The following is a 17,590-nucleotide window of genomic DNA, read 5'->3' as shown; positions in this document are numbered from 1 at the left end:
TTAAGACAACAATACAGGATTACCACAAAAGATTCATTCAAATTCTTTACTATAGTATTTTTTCATATGAGCTGCTTTTGAGTTTCATCAGTTTTTTTTTATACTGTGCTTTTTTTATACTAACTCATGAAAGACGCTCAGTCTGATCTTTTACTCCTGTTTCTTCAACAGTGAGGAAATTGTAGAAAATTGAGGTTTGCTAGCTTCAATTTCCACTTGTTTTTCAGCACTTGTAAAACAATTTGCCTACTTCAAAATATGTACCGATTTAACAAAGTATGAGATTTCGGACGCAGCCAATATGTGTCAAGAAATGGGAAAGTTTGAAAAGACAAACACACTTTGGTTTTTACATGCTATATGTGCTTGTCAGCTGCTTTAGTATATGTAACTGTTCTCATATTAGTTGGGAGGAACATGTCTGCTTCAGCTGTAACAATGACAATTATATACTGCTCAGCGGACAGTGGAATACAGCCTGTCATTTAAGCATGTTGTTATTCTTACCTCCAGTGAAGCTCATTTTCTGACTAAGAAGCTGATACTCCCTCTTTACTCAATGTATTTATGTTGTACCTGTACAGTTTTGACTTCTGTGAAAAGAAGTAGTGGCTTGTCACTGTGTGACATTTGTACTTTTATTGTATAGCTGTATTATCAAACTGAACGCTAAAACGTACAGACGATAAATCTGTTAGACCAAAACTGTTTCTTAAAACTACATCGTTACTCCATAAACTGCATCTGTTTGGCAGTTCTCATCCATTACATAAAAGCGTCTGTTTGATTGATGTGCCATTGGTTTTTTTTCTTTTCCCATCGTGCTCCAGACAGCTCCTCGGAGACAGCCAAACTATTTTAATTGTGTAATGCTTCGTATGGACTTGAAAGCATTAGCTTGATCAGGCCATTACATTGTTTTGCCCAAATGAGCCAATTACATGTGGAGGCATCGAGTGCCACTCAAACTCGACCATCAAAGATCTGAATTACTATCCATCTGTAAAACCAACGTGAAGATGATTTTGAATGTGAAATTCGATGGCAGCCATTCTATCACGAAGCCACACAACAGATGTTTTACTCTGCCAGTGCCAATCAATTCAACTGATGTAAAATAAGAGCGCTGTGATTTCTGATATTTTGCTTTCAGGTGTACTCAGAAAATATGCTATGGTTACAGATTTGGGGCCAGTAAGATCTTTTTTTTTATTCTCCTATCCTCACCAAGGCTGCATTTCTACAATCAGGTAAAAACAGTGTTGTGAATTTCTATTTGATTATGTATTTGAAGTGTGATTGATAGCTGTTGTGACAAAGCTGGATTTCCAGCGTCATTTGTCCAATCTTAAAGTCACATGATTCTGCAGAAATTATTCTGATATGGTGGTTATTTTATTCTCAGTTGATTGGTTTGTGGAAGCTTTCACCATTTCTATATATATGAGCTATATCACACTCGTAGCGGTGCGATTTGGCTGTATATCGGCACTGGTGGGAGGCGTGCATTGGCTTAAGCTGCAGGGCTTATTGCCCCCCAGCAGTGCCAATATACAGCCATATCGCACTCTTAAAGGTGTAATATTACATTTATACAACAGTTTGACAGCATAATCGTGTGTATAAAAAAGAAAATCTAAATCTCAAAAACTCTTTTGTATAAGGAACTACTTTCTTCCGCCACTCATTTACATCTGCAGCTGACATCAGAACAGCAGAAACCATTACTAATTCACACACGTCACTTTAGAGCTATATTTGAATGATTCTCTAGCATGTCTAAAGTGATGACAAAACAGGTCATTTTTCCCTCATATATTACGATTATAAGGCTAATCAGTATGGGATACCATCAATCTACAGAGATTTCCCAGTATTTCTCTGTTGCAATCAGGATATCACAATAATTAACCACGAAAAAGCCAAAGCAAAGCAAACACTACCAGTTTCTGTGGGGTAAATACAGTACTACAAAATACAAAAATGAGAGATTGACACTTACCTGATTTATAATCATTTGTTCAGCTGTAGTTTGAAACTTGCGCTGAGAAAATGTTGTTTTTCTCCCTATAGGACTTATGCGGTCTCTGTTGCCATCATGTGGTGGAACGTCAACCGTCACTTTCTTTGGTCTGCTCAGACAGGCTGATGGCAGCAGATGCACTAAATCTGATGCTCCGATATGATAAATAATTGAAAATAGGCACTACCCTTATAAATAAACTACATAGTTGCAATCTAAACAACTACATTCTTGCCTAAAAAAAGCCTCAAAAGTACATTATGTTGTCCAACAGCAGCAATATTTGTCAAACTGAAGAGTGTCCGCTGCATGTTTCTGTATGTGGTCGGAGTAATACACAAGGGTGAAGAGGCTGTACAAGTGTTGTTATTTGCAGAATATTCCAATCAGATTCAAGAACTAGACAGTGCTGTTATGTATACACATATGTACATACATACAGTGGGAGAAATAAGTATTCAACAGCTTAGTCACATGCATTGCGCAGGTGTGATTTTTTTTTTTTAAGAGTGTAAAAATCTTGATGGTTCTGTGGGTTTTGTCTATCCAAACTGATCTTTAATTTGTATTTTCTATTGGCTTCGAGTAAGGTGATTGGTTGAGCCATTCTACAGCTTGATTTTATTTTTCTGAAAATATTTGAGTTTCCTTGGCTGTGGATTTTTGTATTGCTGAAATGTCCACTCTGGGGTCTGTTCTTCATACCTTGTTTAAATGATCCAAGATGATTTGGCAGATCCTGGATCTTTTAATCTTGATAACTGATCTCTGGCTTATTTTGGTTCTTCAAAAAAGTTTGCAAATCAGATTAAAATGTCTGGATGAACTGATCTGAGATCACTGTGTGTGTTGTGAAGGACTGATACTCGAAATCATGATCAGCAATGACAGACAGCACAGCAGCGTAATGACAATCTGATTAAAATTCAATTATCCATGTGAGCAAAATTACATAAAATTCGTAGTAAACTGTTTGTTAAATATTATACACAGTAACTTTCCACATTTGTTGTGAGCTGCATTTATTTAGTTGTGCTTTTAGTGTGGATTTTCTTTATTATAGTAGCTTAGACCTATTAAAGTTTCTTAACTGGCTGTTTAAATTAGTTTTGCATCAAAAAAAAAAAAAAAGCATTTTGGCATCTCTAAAAGTGTCTGCAACTTTTGTAAAGCATCAAACCATCGTCATATTAGCTGTCAAAACATGTGCATTGCTGCATAAATTACAATTCCTTTAAAATAAAATAATAAAAAAAAGTGTTGAATATTGTGCATGTCCATTATCATTCACAAATTGTACTAAAGCTTGGTCGGTACCTTAACATAGTATGCATTTGTATCTAAAAAGTCCATATTATTAAATGTTCATTTTGAACCCCTTGTGGAGAACCACCTTGTGACTGTTTTTGTACTTTTCTTTCAGAGTGTAGATTACATAAGTATCACCTTTGCTAAAACGACCCGATCTAATCCAGTTTATATGAAATGAGCCTGCTCCTGAGCAGGTTTGAGCTACCAGAACTGTTGCTATGACAACAACTCGGATGAATTTTGAAGAATGAAACGACCCTGGATCGTGTCAAATCGTCAATAACCAAATCCAGCTAATTGAGTAATCCACATGCTAAGAACGGACCCCTGGTTTCATCTTTATCATCTTGATAATGTAGATGCTGGACTGAAGCAGCTAATATTAATACACAATGACAAAAGGCAGAAGGTTGCTCAATAACTACTGAGAGATTTCAGCTGCTGTCTGGGCTTCCGCTGTCTTTTTACACCTCCCCTTCTTTATGTGTTCAATACTGTTTTCCTGTGTGATTTCATTATATTACACATAACTTCATTTGTAAACTAATTAGATTTGTTTTCTTTTCATATATGGATTTCTTTGGTTTTTATCAACATCTGGTAAAAATTTCAAGTCAACAGCACTTACAGATATATGCACTCTGAGAAAAATGGTGACGTGCTTAATCCTTATTTCCCCCACTGTATGTATAAAATAAACAAATATTACACAACAAATAACAAACAATAAGTCAATTTAAAATGTATAAAGAAGCATTTTATTAAAAGTGGCATTTTATTGTAAAAATATATATAAATAATTGTGCCTTTTTTAAAAACAACAAAAACTGCATATGAAATTTCAATAAGAAAAACACTTGAGAATTGAATCCTGTACATTCTCAATTCTGGCTTGATTGACCTAAATGCATTTTATTTAAAAAAAACAAAAAAGGTAAACAATTTCCCCATCCAATCAGAGCACGTCTTTAACGGTGGAATTGAGAACCGCATCGCCGTTTGCTTTCCTGTAGAGCTCACTCTGAAATGGCAAACATGACGAGACATTTGTTAACACATCTTATACGAAGCGAACACTGAATCATTATTATGTGTAGGCCTTAAAATGTTAATGATCTCCCTCGGGGGAATTGGCGGTCACAAATGAGCATCCTTCTTATCACAGATGCTCCATTTGGAGTTAATTTACATCCGGTGAAGTGCTGAGTGATTGAGCTTACGGTAAAATCAGAGTAGCTCATCTGAACTGGTTTCTTGTCACTGTTGAAATCCTGCAGCGGCAGACGTGGGCCAGAACTGGTCTCAGTGGTCTTGGTCCTCTATTAGACCAAAGACAAAAACCACGTGAACATTAACAAATCTTCCGCATCAAGATCACGCAAATGATGGTTTTACAGAGGTTTTGTTGATGCAACAGTGACATCTATGGTCAGCTGAGGGAACTTCAAGTCATTTACGTTGTAGGTGACTTATTTCCTCAGTAAAGCATTTAGAAAAGATGTATTATTTTAGCTGAATCACTGTCATTCAAACCATTCATAAAATACAAGTAAATTGCTCCAGGAACTTTAAGAAAAAAAAAAAAAAAAAAAAAAACTATACCGTTAGAATTAAAGTAATACCATGCTTCTAATGATATATTAAGGTCATTTGAAGCAAATTAGTTTGATTAAGAAACTGAAAATTTGTTTCCATGTCTCCTTAACCAAACATACCGAATTCAGATCATCAGCTAAATAGCAGAGACTGAAAGACTCGTTATGGGTGTGACAGACAAAGGCAACATCCAAAACAGGCCGTGTTGGTTGTCCTCCAGGAACGTGGTTGAGAAACACTGATTTGGTTAGCCGGTTCAAAGTTACAAGTCAATCAAAATTCACTTATTTTGGACTTTCATTTGGATCTTGAATGCTTGAGCCCTTCAATTGATACATCAATACATCAGTTGATAGAAACTAGTTAATTCACTTTGTATGTCTTAAGCATGTGAAACCAACATTCCATGTCATTATTCTCAACTCAAATCGTTTGAGAAAACTGATTGTTACAAATCATTTGAGTTAAAAAACTAATCTATGAGTACTGTGAACTTACTCCATTTAAGTAATGAGGTATTGAATTAACTCATGACAAGGGCCAGATGGAATCTGCAGACATTTTTTGCTATTTCTGCACAGAATTTAGGTAAAAATCTGCGGATTTATGTAAAATGATTTTGGCAGTATCATAACTAAAACCTTAATATAGGAAATAAAAAATACCTTTTTAACTTGTATTTAATGTTTACAATGCAAATTCAATTAGATCCACTTTATTTGGTAAACAAAAAGCAAGTCTCTCAAATAATATATCTACTAAAAGACAGAAAATATTACTTTATAAACTATATAGTAAATAAATCCTATAAATATTTTCAGATTAGTCAATATTATTACAAAAATAAAACTGAATAAAAACTGAATAAATATGACTTTACACACATTTACACAAGTAAATAGACAGAATCAATGATGGGCTACAAATCTGCAGAATTGTGCGTATTCCGTGTGGGCCTACTCATTACCTTCAACACTGATTTTAAAACTCTTTTCAAATGAGTAAAATCAACTTTTAGTAAACTCTGAGTTAACTACACCCATTTCATTTGATAAAGTTGACTGTTGGGTTTTACAGTGTACTGAAGAAAAAAAAATGGTCACATTCATCTTGGATGGCCTGAGGATGAGTAAATTACTAGGAAATTTTCATTTTTGGTTGAATTATTCCTTTAAATCTAACCACAGAGCTCTTGGATTGATCTCAAGCCAAAAGCTTGAATTGAGTTTTGATTGCTGCAGGCAGGTAATGTTTTTTTTCTCGTTGTTTTGTTTTACCTTGGCAGAGAGTTGAGGTCTTCCTGGCACACACAAGAAGGTGGTGGAGGAGCCGCTGCTGCTGGCGCTGCTGATGCTGCTCACAGTGGCAGAGCGAGGAGCCAGCTGACTGGGCGTCTGGAATACATTAAGAAGCAAAGAGGTGGGGTTTTTTTTGCAGACAACACTGTTAAAGCATATTTTTACAGACAACACTGTAAAAAAACAAACAAACAACAAAACATTCTTGCAGACAATACTGTAAATGATAACATGAATACCTTTCTGATTTTGTTAGGGGTTGGGGTGGCGGCACATGTTGCTCCGTGGGCTCTCTTTGTTGGAGTTTTAAACTGAGGGGTTTCTGTTTTCTTGGACATCTGGAAGGTAAAAATTGAGGCAAGTGAAAAAGCCATCAAGTGATTAAATGAGTGATCTTAAGTAATTAGTTATTAGGGCTGCACAGTTTATCGTTTCTGCATTGATATAGCAATGTGCAATGTTGAGTCTGGATTATAATTGATCATTTTGCGTATTTTTGAGGCCTGGGACTGTGTAAGGGTTTTAAAAGCATTAAAGAAAATGTATCGTTTGTAACTTTGACAAATTAATAACGATTAATTTTATTGAATTATTTACTATGCAATATTATTTACATTTGATTATTCAATTACTGTATACCTGAATGCAGTTCGACTCCTTGGAAAACAGTAAAGCACTGTTTATTTAATTTGTATCTTTTTGTTTATTGAACTTCTCTACGCTTGTAAATTGTTTATTATATTTTGTTCACTACCCTACATAATTATCCCAGTCAATCTAAATATTATCAATTCTTTCCAAACACAGTAGTTATTGTCCTCTAGTGAAATTGTATTCGTATCGTAATATATAATCGCAAAATATCTTTTTTTTTTTGCAATGTTAGATTTTTCCAATATCATGCAGCCCTATTAGTTATCTATTTTTAAGTGAACTCCAGTATAATCTGTTTATTAAAACTTATTTTCCAAAACAAATGCAGGTAACACTTTATTTTGATGGTCCATTTGAGTATTAGTTGACTGTCTGCTTAATATCTGTTGATACTGCTTCTTCAACAGACATTTAACTGACTATAAGAAACTTTGCAAGTACATGTCAACTTACACTAACCCCAACCTAACAGTCTACTTATAATCTAATGAGAATTAGTTGACATGTAGATGGAATGAAACTTAAATTCAACAAACAGACAATCAAAATAAAGTGTGACCGAAATGCATACAATACAGTATTTGATGGTGTTATCATTATTAGAGTTACCAATAAAATTTGCACAATGTAAAGTTCACGCCCACATGCTTAAATTAAGCATATCTGGTGTGATGTCCAGGGAGAGGGCTGTCAGTGTTGAGCATGCTCCCTGAACGCATCTGTGCACGCTCCCCTCTAATATTGTTTATGAAACGTCACAAAGTCAGTCACCCTTTCATTCTTCTCCTTATCTTTCTGCAAGCGATGCTCTTCCCACTGGCTGGAGATGTAATCCATGATTCTTTGACCATACACAAGAAAGGATAAACCCTTTACTATCTCCCAATCTTCCACACGGCCTTTCAACTCCTCTTCCAGCTACACATGTAGAAATATACAAGCAAAACCAAAATTAGACACATTAATGTTCACAAATACAACTCAAAGTCAGAAAAATACAAATCAATAAATAAATCAAATATTGATGGATGGATGGATAGATAGATAGTCAGCTACCAATTGTACAAGTTCTTCCACTTAAAAAGATGAGAGAAGCCTGTAATTTTTATCATAGGTACAGCTCAACTATGAGAGAATTTTGTTTCTGGTGTCCTTTGACATTTCTTTGGTCTTGGCAAAAGTGGACTTTGGAATGTAACTGTTTGAGGTTGTGGACAAGTGTCTTTTATACTGATAACAAGTTCAAACAGATGCCATAATTACAGGTAACATGTGTAGGACAGAGGAGTCACATAAAGAAGAAGTTACAGGTCTGTGAGAGTCAGAAATCTTGCTTGTTTGTAGGTGTACTTATTTTACACAGGAATTTACCAATTCATTCATTAAAAATCCTACAATGTGATTTTCTGGATTTTCATTTTGTCACTCATAGTTGAGGTGTATCTATGATGAAAATTACAGACCTCGCTCATCATTTTAAGTGGAAGAACTTGCACAATTGGTGGCTGACTAAATACTTTTTTGCCCCACTGTATGTACGCATGTATGTATGTATGCATGTATGTATGTATGTATGTATGTAGGTACTTATTAAGTACCTTTGGGAGCAGTTTCTGCACTTTGACCCTCTCCTTAGTCTCTCTGAGCAGAGAGCCTCCTCTGTTACTGAAGCGACTGGGATCTGCAGCCTTTCTCTAACAAGTGAAACATACAAAAAAAAAATACAATAAAAAAGACACGTGTAAAACCACATTAAGGCTGAATTCACTGCTAGCATGAGACGTGCTGGTTTAAGAACCTCAAACTCTTGAAAGAGAGCCCAGTTCCGCTTCCATTTCTCCAGGTCCTCCAGTATGGGCTGTGCTTCCTCATAGAAAATCTTCATTCTATGCAGCTCAGAGTCATGGAGGGCCAGCAGCTCTGTGTTGTATTGATCTGTTCAACCAGAAGACAGTTAAAGCTTTTTTCTTTAGGAAAATGGATAAACAACTTTAAAATGTTTATTATACACATGTAGGCGGTGCTGAAATGCCCATTTTCCTCTGATTGGTCAACCAAATCTGAGCTTGCAACATAAGCCCTCAAAATAAGAGCCCTCTTTTTAATTTGTAATTATTATTTTATATATATATATATATATATATATATATATATATATATATATATATATATATATATATATATATATATATATATATATATATATATATATAAATAATATTTAATATAATATTATTATTATATAATTTATTAAGTTTACATATTCTGTCATTTGATCAGTTATCAGGCTTACATTCCTTGCGTCTTTGACCAACGCGCTGTAAAGCTCTGACAAGGTGCCTTTATTTATCCTGTAGCCTATATAATATTTTAGATTTGTTTTACATGTTCTATTAATTTAAATGTATTTTATTTTTATATTTTAGTTTATATAAAATATAAAAATATTATAGTTATTGCACATTCGTCTTATTCATCAGTAGATCCGTAAATGATGTATTTTATAAAGTGACAGTTTATAAGGACTAAGCTATTAATAACTGTAATTCTCCAAATGGAAAAGGCTTGATAAAAGTCCTGTCGTTTTGAAGATTTTCTACAATTTCAGCATAATTAGGTTAAAGAGAACTTAATTCGGCATAGTGCGCTGATTTCTGTGCACATCACACGCTTTACCGAACACTTTTCTTTTTTATTATTTTATGAACTGGTAAATGCATAAAATAAAATGCAAACAGTTGGCAGCAACGAATGGTAGCCTATTATGCAATATTTATATGTGCAATATGGAACTGGGCCCGTTGTAGCACTTTAACATAATTTTCTCATGAAGAGCAAGTTCACTATTAGCACAACGCAAAGACAGCCAGCTCATCTGTTAGTCTGAACCACAAGACAATATTTATTATGAATTATAAGTATGTGTTTAATTAGTTCCTTTAAAAATGTGTTTATTAACACAGCATTTTAGAATGTCTAGAAAGTCTTGTTGTGTGAGAAAACGCATGAGAAATAGGCATTGTGGCTGTCCGTATTGTATAGGCTTATTGCCCTTAAACTTGTTTTAGTTTGGCTCTTAAATGAGTTGGCTACCTGGAGATGTTGCTCGTGCACAGCAACCAATCCTATTGTATTTTATTTAAACCCACTTATTTAAAATACTCCGCGTACCCTGCCATGGGCTAGGCCTATAAAAAATAAATAAATAATAATAATAATAATAATAATAATAAATAAATAAATAAATAAATTAAAAAAAATGGCAAAGAAAAGTATTATCAAATAAATAATAACAATAGGCTAATAGCATATATATATTAAATTAAAATTGGAGGAAACAAAATAATAACAAATGGTACCCTTTGATATAGCAACTGGGCCCAATGTGTTATTATTCTGGTTCTGCTAACAACTATTAAAAAACTAAACAATAAAAAAAACACTAAGTGAACAATATTAATTATTATCCTTATTATTATTACTATTATTATTATTATCATCATCATTATATAGGTCTTGCTTGGAAATAATTGTGCAAACCAGGTGCTGCTCGGAAATGGCTATTTTTGCTCAGCAAATGGTGCACACCTGCCGGATGTTTGGCAGCGAACTATGACCTTATTTTAATGACAAACGTCTAATAATACTGCTAATTTATGTTTTTATAGAATTTATGCATACGCAATGAGTGTAAGCCTGATAACTCATCAAATGACAGAATATGTAAACTTTATATAAGAAACAAAGTTTATATAATAATAATTAAAAGCGGGCCATGTCACAAGCTCAGATTTGGTTGACAAATCAGAGGAAAATGAGCGTTTCTGCACGTTTATAATGAATTTTAAAGTCGTTTATCCGTTTTCCAACCTTAAATTAAAAAACAAAAATCAGGCCAAGAAAATTTTGTTTGAAAATGGATGGAATGGACAGAAGATACCGTGATTTAATCGTCCACAATTAATAAAAATCAACGTTTGTTGAGAAAAGCTATGAATAAAACATTTTAAGTGCATTGTCGTTTTGAAATGTGGATTAAAGCAGAATGATTTTGGATGTATATAGAGTTAGTAACTGCTAAAAGCGTACTGAATCGTTTGTTTAAGTGATTTATTCAAAACATTTCAATTTATCCATGAATGAAAGTCCAAGTGAAGTTTTAATGGGTGATGGGCCGGTGAATAGCTTTAAAGAAAAAAAAGGGATGCGGCCATCTTTATAATCATTTCAAATGTTTATTTAAGTCCAAATAATAAATGAAAGCATAATTCTCTTAAACAGCTCTTGTATATTCTATTTTATAACAAATTTGAGAGCAATGGATGACCTCTGGTGGTTCGCCAGTTTGCGTATAGGGAGGATCCAGCTGGATCTCATGAGAAAATATAACTATTTTATGTTTTGTCAGTTTAGTGGCTGATCCAGTCAAGTTCAGTTGTACAAAAATATATTATTTTTAAAAAGAGGCATGGCACAAAACCCCAGCCCTAAACCCAACTGTCAATGAGAGATGAGCAAATCGTACTAAATTGGACAAATAATATCATATGAATTGACTCAAAAAGTTGTGAATTGCTGTGACACCTTTCATAGAAAGATAAGAAATATAGGAGAACTACGGGAATACATTTAAACTGGATGACAGCATGATAGAATTATAAAATAGGAAAGAATCCTGGGACAAATGGCATGGTTAACAGCTATGAGTTATTTGTTATGTAGTAGTTTAAAGGACCTAACTTACCAGAGTTTCTGACAAAATGCTAGTTACACTACTTCACTTGCACTTCATTCAATACTGGATGAATTTGCATTTTGATTGAATCATTTGAATTCATTATTCAGCACCTTTTTAGCAGTTACTAATTGCCACCTACTGGTGCAAAAATACAATTGATGCAAAAGAGGTGATTTACTTGATTTTGATCACTACCATACACATCAATATTAATATTAAACTTTTATCCCAGTACATCTGATTCTGTACTACATCTGACTTTGCCTAACTCAGAAATAATACTGTGTGGTCAAAAAGATTGATACCGTTTCATAACTATACATGACAAATGCTGTCTCTGGATTAGCGGGAGCCCGAATATAGTCGTGAATGCTCTTCACAGTGTTTTTGTCAAAGGTTTAATACTCAAGATTGCAATCTTTCAACAATAAATCACACAGCTCTACTTTAGATGACAAGATTTGGGCAGCTTACCATCACAAAAGTGAATATCAAATGCTTCTCTCTGGTCAGGCCCAAACATGCACTTGTCCCAGAGAACAACAATCTCTTGTCGGACCTTATTGATCACCTCCTCCAGCTGAGCCTTCTGCAGCTCCTCCAGATGCTCCACAAACCTCTGCCACTGCAAGAGGAAGTGCTCTCTATTAGCTGGTTAACCACAGGAGTGTTAAGATCTGCGAGAGGCTTCTATGGCCTGATGACATCCTGTGAGTTAATAAGAAAGCTCTCACCCGTCTGATGTCATCAGATAGAGTGCTCATGGCTGGCTCCTTAAACACCTTGGCTTCCGACTCGGGACAGCTCAGACGATTCCACAGGCTCATGGCTCGTTCCTTGAGATTGTCTCGTGCCGAAATCAAGGATTCCTTCTTCATTTCAAGCTGTGAGGAATAAATCATTATTAATCATTAAATGAAGAAAGTGATATACATCATACAAAAATATTAGAAATGTGAAAAAATTATTAATTACAATGAATGTGTGCTGCTAATACTAATAGTTAGCAACAAGCTGGCAAGTATTAAATCATTTTAATGCTTGGAAAACTGTTAAAGGGAAACAAGCCAAACCTTTGTGTTTTTCTTTCTTCTGTTGAACAGAAACTATATTTTGAAGAAAGCTGAAAACCATAACCACTGACTTCCATAGTACCTATTTTTCCTACTATGGATGTCAATGGTTAAAGGTTTCAAGCTTTCTTCAAAACATTTTCTTTTGTGTTCAACAGAAATGTCCACTCTGGTTTCATCTTCATCATCCTGATAATGTAGATGTTGCACTGAAGCAGTTGACATTTACTTACACTGACGAAGGGCAGAGGGTTTGCTGAAGAACTACTGTGAGATTTCAGCTGCTGTCTGGGCTTTCACTGCCTTTTTACACCTCCCTTTCTTCATGTTCAATACTTTTTTCCTTTTGTCATTTCATTTTATTACACACAACTTTAATAAAAAGATTTTTTTTCTTTTTATAAATGCATTTCTTTGGTTGTTATCAACATCTGGTGAAAATCTTAAGTAAACAGCACCTTCAGAAATGTTTTCTGTGAAAAAAGGTGACGTGATGAAATTAAATTTTACTGTTTACTCACAATGTTCCAAACCTGTATGAGTTTCTTTCTTCTGTTGATTATAAAAGATATTTCGAAGTCAGAAAACCTGTAACTATTGACTTTCATGGTACCTGTATTTCCTACAATGGAAGTCAATGATTACAGGTTTCCAGCTTTCTTTAAATATTTTATTTTGTGTTCAACAGAATTAAAAAAAAAAATCATAAAGGTTTGCAACAAGTTAGGGGTGAGAAAATGACAGAATTTTCAGTTTTGTGTGAACTATCCCTTTCATTATGGATCCCAAAGAAGCATGTTCTATAAACAACCTCTAGATGGCGTTAACTGACTGTATAATCTATGGCCTATTAAAAAAACGGAATAAATTGAAATTCATATAAATAGTAAAAATAAAAATAAAAATCACAATAATTACAGCTTTTGTTTTGAGGTATTTTCTAAATCCAATATAACATTTATGTTTTCATGACTTTACTTCTAAAGTGGCCTGTTGTGCTTTTATTCTTCTCATGTAATGCGCAATATAGCTGTTTGTACATGTAAAAGCTTCAAAGATTAAAATGCAAGATAAATGAGTAACTGTAATAGGCGGAAACTGCCTGTAATTGTCTTCCTGCACAAATGTATACATGTTTGTCACAAATCTGCCTGTGATCTTCATTGTCAGCTCATGAACGATGTCAGCTTTGAACCTCATGTCAACTAGACACAGGATCCTAACTTGAGAAAGCAAACCCACTTTGCATCCACTTCTAGAGGATGAGGACTTAAATTTAAACAATAAAACTGACACCATCGCTTCTGTTCATAAGACTTTGTTTACAAGTGTTGAGGAAGAGCTGCGATTCAGATTTGAACATTTAATTTCTGACAAGCTGCAAGCAGTAGATTAAATCAGAAAGACTGGGTCATCTGCTCAATCAGAGCAGTATGCTTTCAGGAATAAGCTTTAGAGAGACTAGTTCCTTAATCAAACCAATTCAGACACTGTGAGAAAATATCTGATGCTGCAGTGTATATTCGAAGTAAATGGATGGATGTAAACCTTTTGTAGATGATCTCCAAAACAAAAAATAAAAACTTTAAAATAGAGAGACACTTTAAATAAAATAATGAAAGTGTGGCACCTGGCTGAGCAGCAGTTTCAAGGCTTTGATATTGTCATGCGTGAGCAGAAAAATGTCAGCATCAGGGCAGATAGACTCCCGCTCCAGACTGCTCTCTGGTTCATGTCCCAACTCATCCATCAGATTCCTGATGTCCTCCCTGAGCCCAGAAAACACTTTCACCCTGCTCTCCTACAAACACAGGCAAACTGATTAAGTCACAAAAGTATCCATCCAGAACAAAAAGGTGTGAGCATCATGAAAAAAAAAACCCAATATAATACTTTTTCTTTGTTGAGTCTCTCGACGTGTTCCTTGAGCTCCTGCAGCTGTGTTTGAGAGGGCACACTTCCTGTAGGGATGTAATATGGATCAGCACACAAAGTCACGCACAACTCCTCGTCCTGCTTCTTCAAATCGTTCATCTCTCTTAAACGCTCATTCTTCTCTTTCTGAAGAGACTCGACGTGCCAGCGCAGATTCTTCTCCATCTGGAGAACTGTAAGCTTTTCCTCCAGCTGTAAAAGATTGCGAGATAACAACGAGACAATATGCAGCTTTACAATAATTTATATGATGCAGAAAACACAAGCAAAATACAAAATGGAATTAGCTTAATAATGCAGAATGTCACAGAATTTGGACGCATTCATTAAAAGTAAGTCTGTGACCCAAAGTGAATCATGACTAGTATCTGAATCTTAAATGGCAAAAACAATACTTAAACATAAAGGGTAGCGAAGGGTTAAGTTTTTCAGCGTCTGTTTATTAGACAAGAACTATGATCAAAACATCCTCACTGAAAACATTTTTAATTAAATTTCTATTGTACAGTGGACTGTACATCTCAAAGTAATAATTTACCTTAATAATAATAATAATTTTTCCCCGAAAAAACCTTAATCAATAATAACTTTATCTTTACAAAAATAATAATTGTTCTTTCTTAAATTCTTTGGGGTTTTTCTTTTCAGAAAAGCTACAATTTGGGACAATTTATTATTTTGAATTTAATGCAATAAACCAACGATTCATTTTATTGCACTAACTGCATTCAAAATCATGACCTTAATCTTTTATAAGATTTAGCATGTGGGTTTTTTTTTTTAATTTTGAATAATTTGTATGAATGAATACAACTGGAAAAAAATGAAAATGGAAAAACCAATTTTTCTTTAAAAAACAAACAAACAAAAAACTATATTCAATATTTCAAAATAAAAGTGACACATTTTTTTTTGCTGGAAAGTGTCTGTAAAATGTCTTACTTTGAACGGTTCAAGAGTCAGTTCGAGGCACAGCGTGTCCAGTTGCTTCTGGAAGGTGATAATATCGGTTTTGATTCGATGTCTTAAAGCCTCTTCCTCCATGATCATGGAATGCAAAAGGCCCTGAAGAACATTATTATTATTATTAAATCCTGCATCTAAAGGACTGAAAGGAACAAATACAATAAAAACAAACAACATAACTTACATCTATATGCTTTTTTACAGTTTGCATTCTCTCCACTCTTTGGTCCTCCATGATGCCGATGCTGTCCCATATGTCCACAAGCCTGGCCATCGCATGATTGATCTCAGTCACAAGAGAGAACGCCAGAGCTTCACTGCTCACAAAAACACAAGTAAATCACTGAGATTAAGCAAGTTGTTTAAGGTTATGCGACAAATCCTTTGTCATATCAATGGAATGATAACTATAATAAAACTAAAGCCTGAAAGTAAAAAAAGAAAAATTCCAAATACTTTTTTTCCCTACACTATTTATGTATTCTACATTCTGTATGTAAAATTATATAAAAATGACTTTGATCTTCTAACAGATCATTGATTTTCATTCTCTCTCTTCCAAGTGTGTGTGCACGAACTGTATTTTATATATATATATATATATATATATATATATATATATATATATATATATATATATATATATATATATATATATTATTTACTTTTTTGTTGCCTTAATTAGTTTCCCCTAAAAATGTCTATTCATTCATTATCCTTTCTAGTCCCTTATTTATCAGATTGAGGTCAAATTGGTTTTATATTCACACGTGTTTAGTGATTTGTGACACGCTCCCTATATTGTTTCCCATGGTACTTTTTAAATATTTGGTCTGAAATCACATGCAAGTATGACTATGTTGTACTTTGGTAGTCACTGGCTGCTAATATGATTTCCCCATTTAAAATTTGCAAAGAATAATGTCCTGAAATTATAATATTAAGGAGAAAGTCTGAATGTGTGAATATATAACCAATTTTACCTCAATATTTATTAGTGGTCGCCACAGCGCAATGAACCACCCTAAAACGGTATTTTAAATATCTACATATACATACATTATATATATATATATATATATATATATATATATATATATATATATATATATATATATATATATATAATTCATTAGCTTTTATATTCAACAGAAAAACGTCATATAGTTCACGAGGGTCAGCATGAAACAAATAGAAGAATTTAATGTTCAATGTTATTTTGTTTTTCATTTAATAAACTGTAAATATCCGTTTTAAAACACCAACAAAACAGGTAACCAAAACAACTTTTTAATAAATTAACAAAAGCACGTTTAGTTTCATAGAATTATTACAGCTTAAAATATTTGTGTTATATAAAAAAAATAAATGTTTTATGTCAACAGTCACAACGTAACGTTTTACGTTACAAGATAATGAGACAGCCATATCATTTCATCTCGCGCTATTTTGGTGGTTTGGGAATCCACATAAAAAACACACTTACCTCTTTCGACAAGTCATCGTTGGACCGTATTACCACCGTCAATAATATTATTAAAAATATATCACCTATCAATATAAACAACTATCGATTCGCTCTGCACAGGACGAGCGGTAAAATTTGAATCGCAGCTGACGTCTTTTTTTCTTCTTCGCTGAATGCAACATGAAGAAAAGACACTCATATATCGCCGCGAGTTGACCGCCACTTTGCGTTCCGGAGCGGAATAGTTTCCTTATCAGAATCGAGCAATTTGCGACAACGAGGGTTTGTTTTGTTGTCGTCACAACTTTTAGGATGTTAGTTAGTGTAATAAATTGTCGAAGTAACCTTTAGATAACATGTGAGCCTTTGCGCTACTTAACATTATAGATAAACGAGCCTAACTTGTGTGTTGCAACAGAAATGACTATAATGATGAATCATGGAGGTGGAAACATCTCAATATCCCCAGTCTGTGGAGTATCTTCAACCAAGGTACAGTCAACAGCAATGTTAACTTTTTATGTGTGC

The 17,590-nt window shown here is 34.0% G+C and overlaps 1 protein-coding gene across 1 annotated transcript; it reads right to left on the bottom strand.

The window, feature by feature from the left end:
* Window positions 1-4,106: 4,106 nt before the first annotated feature.
* zgc:86764 (uncharacterized protein LOC797431 homolog) lies at window positions 4,107-17,219 on the bottom strand. The gene is made up of 14 exons (XM_056447136.1): window positions 17,081-17,219; window positions 15,779-15,911; window positions 15,571-15,693; window positions 14,587-14,820; window positions 14,324-14,494; window positions 12,355-12,504; window positions 12,095-12,245; window positions 8,681-8,817; window positions 8,481-8,576; window positions 7,654-7,800; window positions 6,468-6,566; window positions 6,208-6,324; window positions 4,555-4,653; window positions 4,107-4,355 (listed from the first exon to the last, which is right to left on the bottom strand). The coding sequence occupies exons 1-14, from the start codon at window positions 17,095-17,097 to the stop codon at window positions 4,290-4,292; spliced, it is 1,740 nt and encodes a 579-aa protein (XP_056303111.1). The 5' UTR covers window positions 17,098-17,219; the 3' UTR covers window positions 4,107-4,289.
* Window positions 17,220-17,590: the final 371 nt, after the last annotated feature.

Source organism: Danio aesculapii, chromosome 21 (assembly GCF_903798145.1).
Source record: "Danio aesculapii chromosome 21, fDanAes4.1, whole genome shotgun sequence".
Classification (NCBI taxonomy): Eukaryota; Metazoa; Chordata; class Actinopteri; order Cypriniformes; family Danionidae; genus Danio; species Danio aesculapii.
The sequence above is the reverse complement of the archived record's forward strand: the minus strand, read 5'-3'. Positions and strand labels throughout refer to the sequence as shown.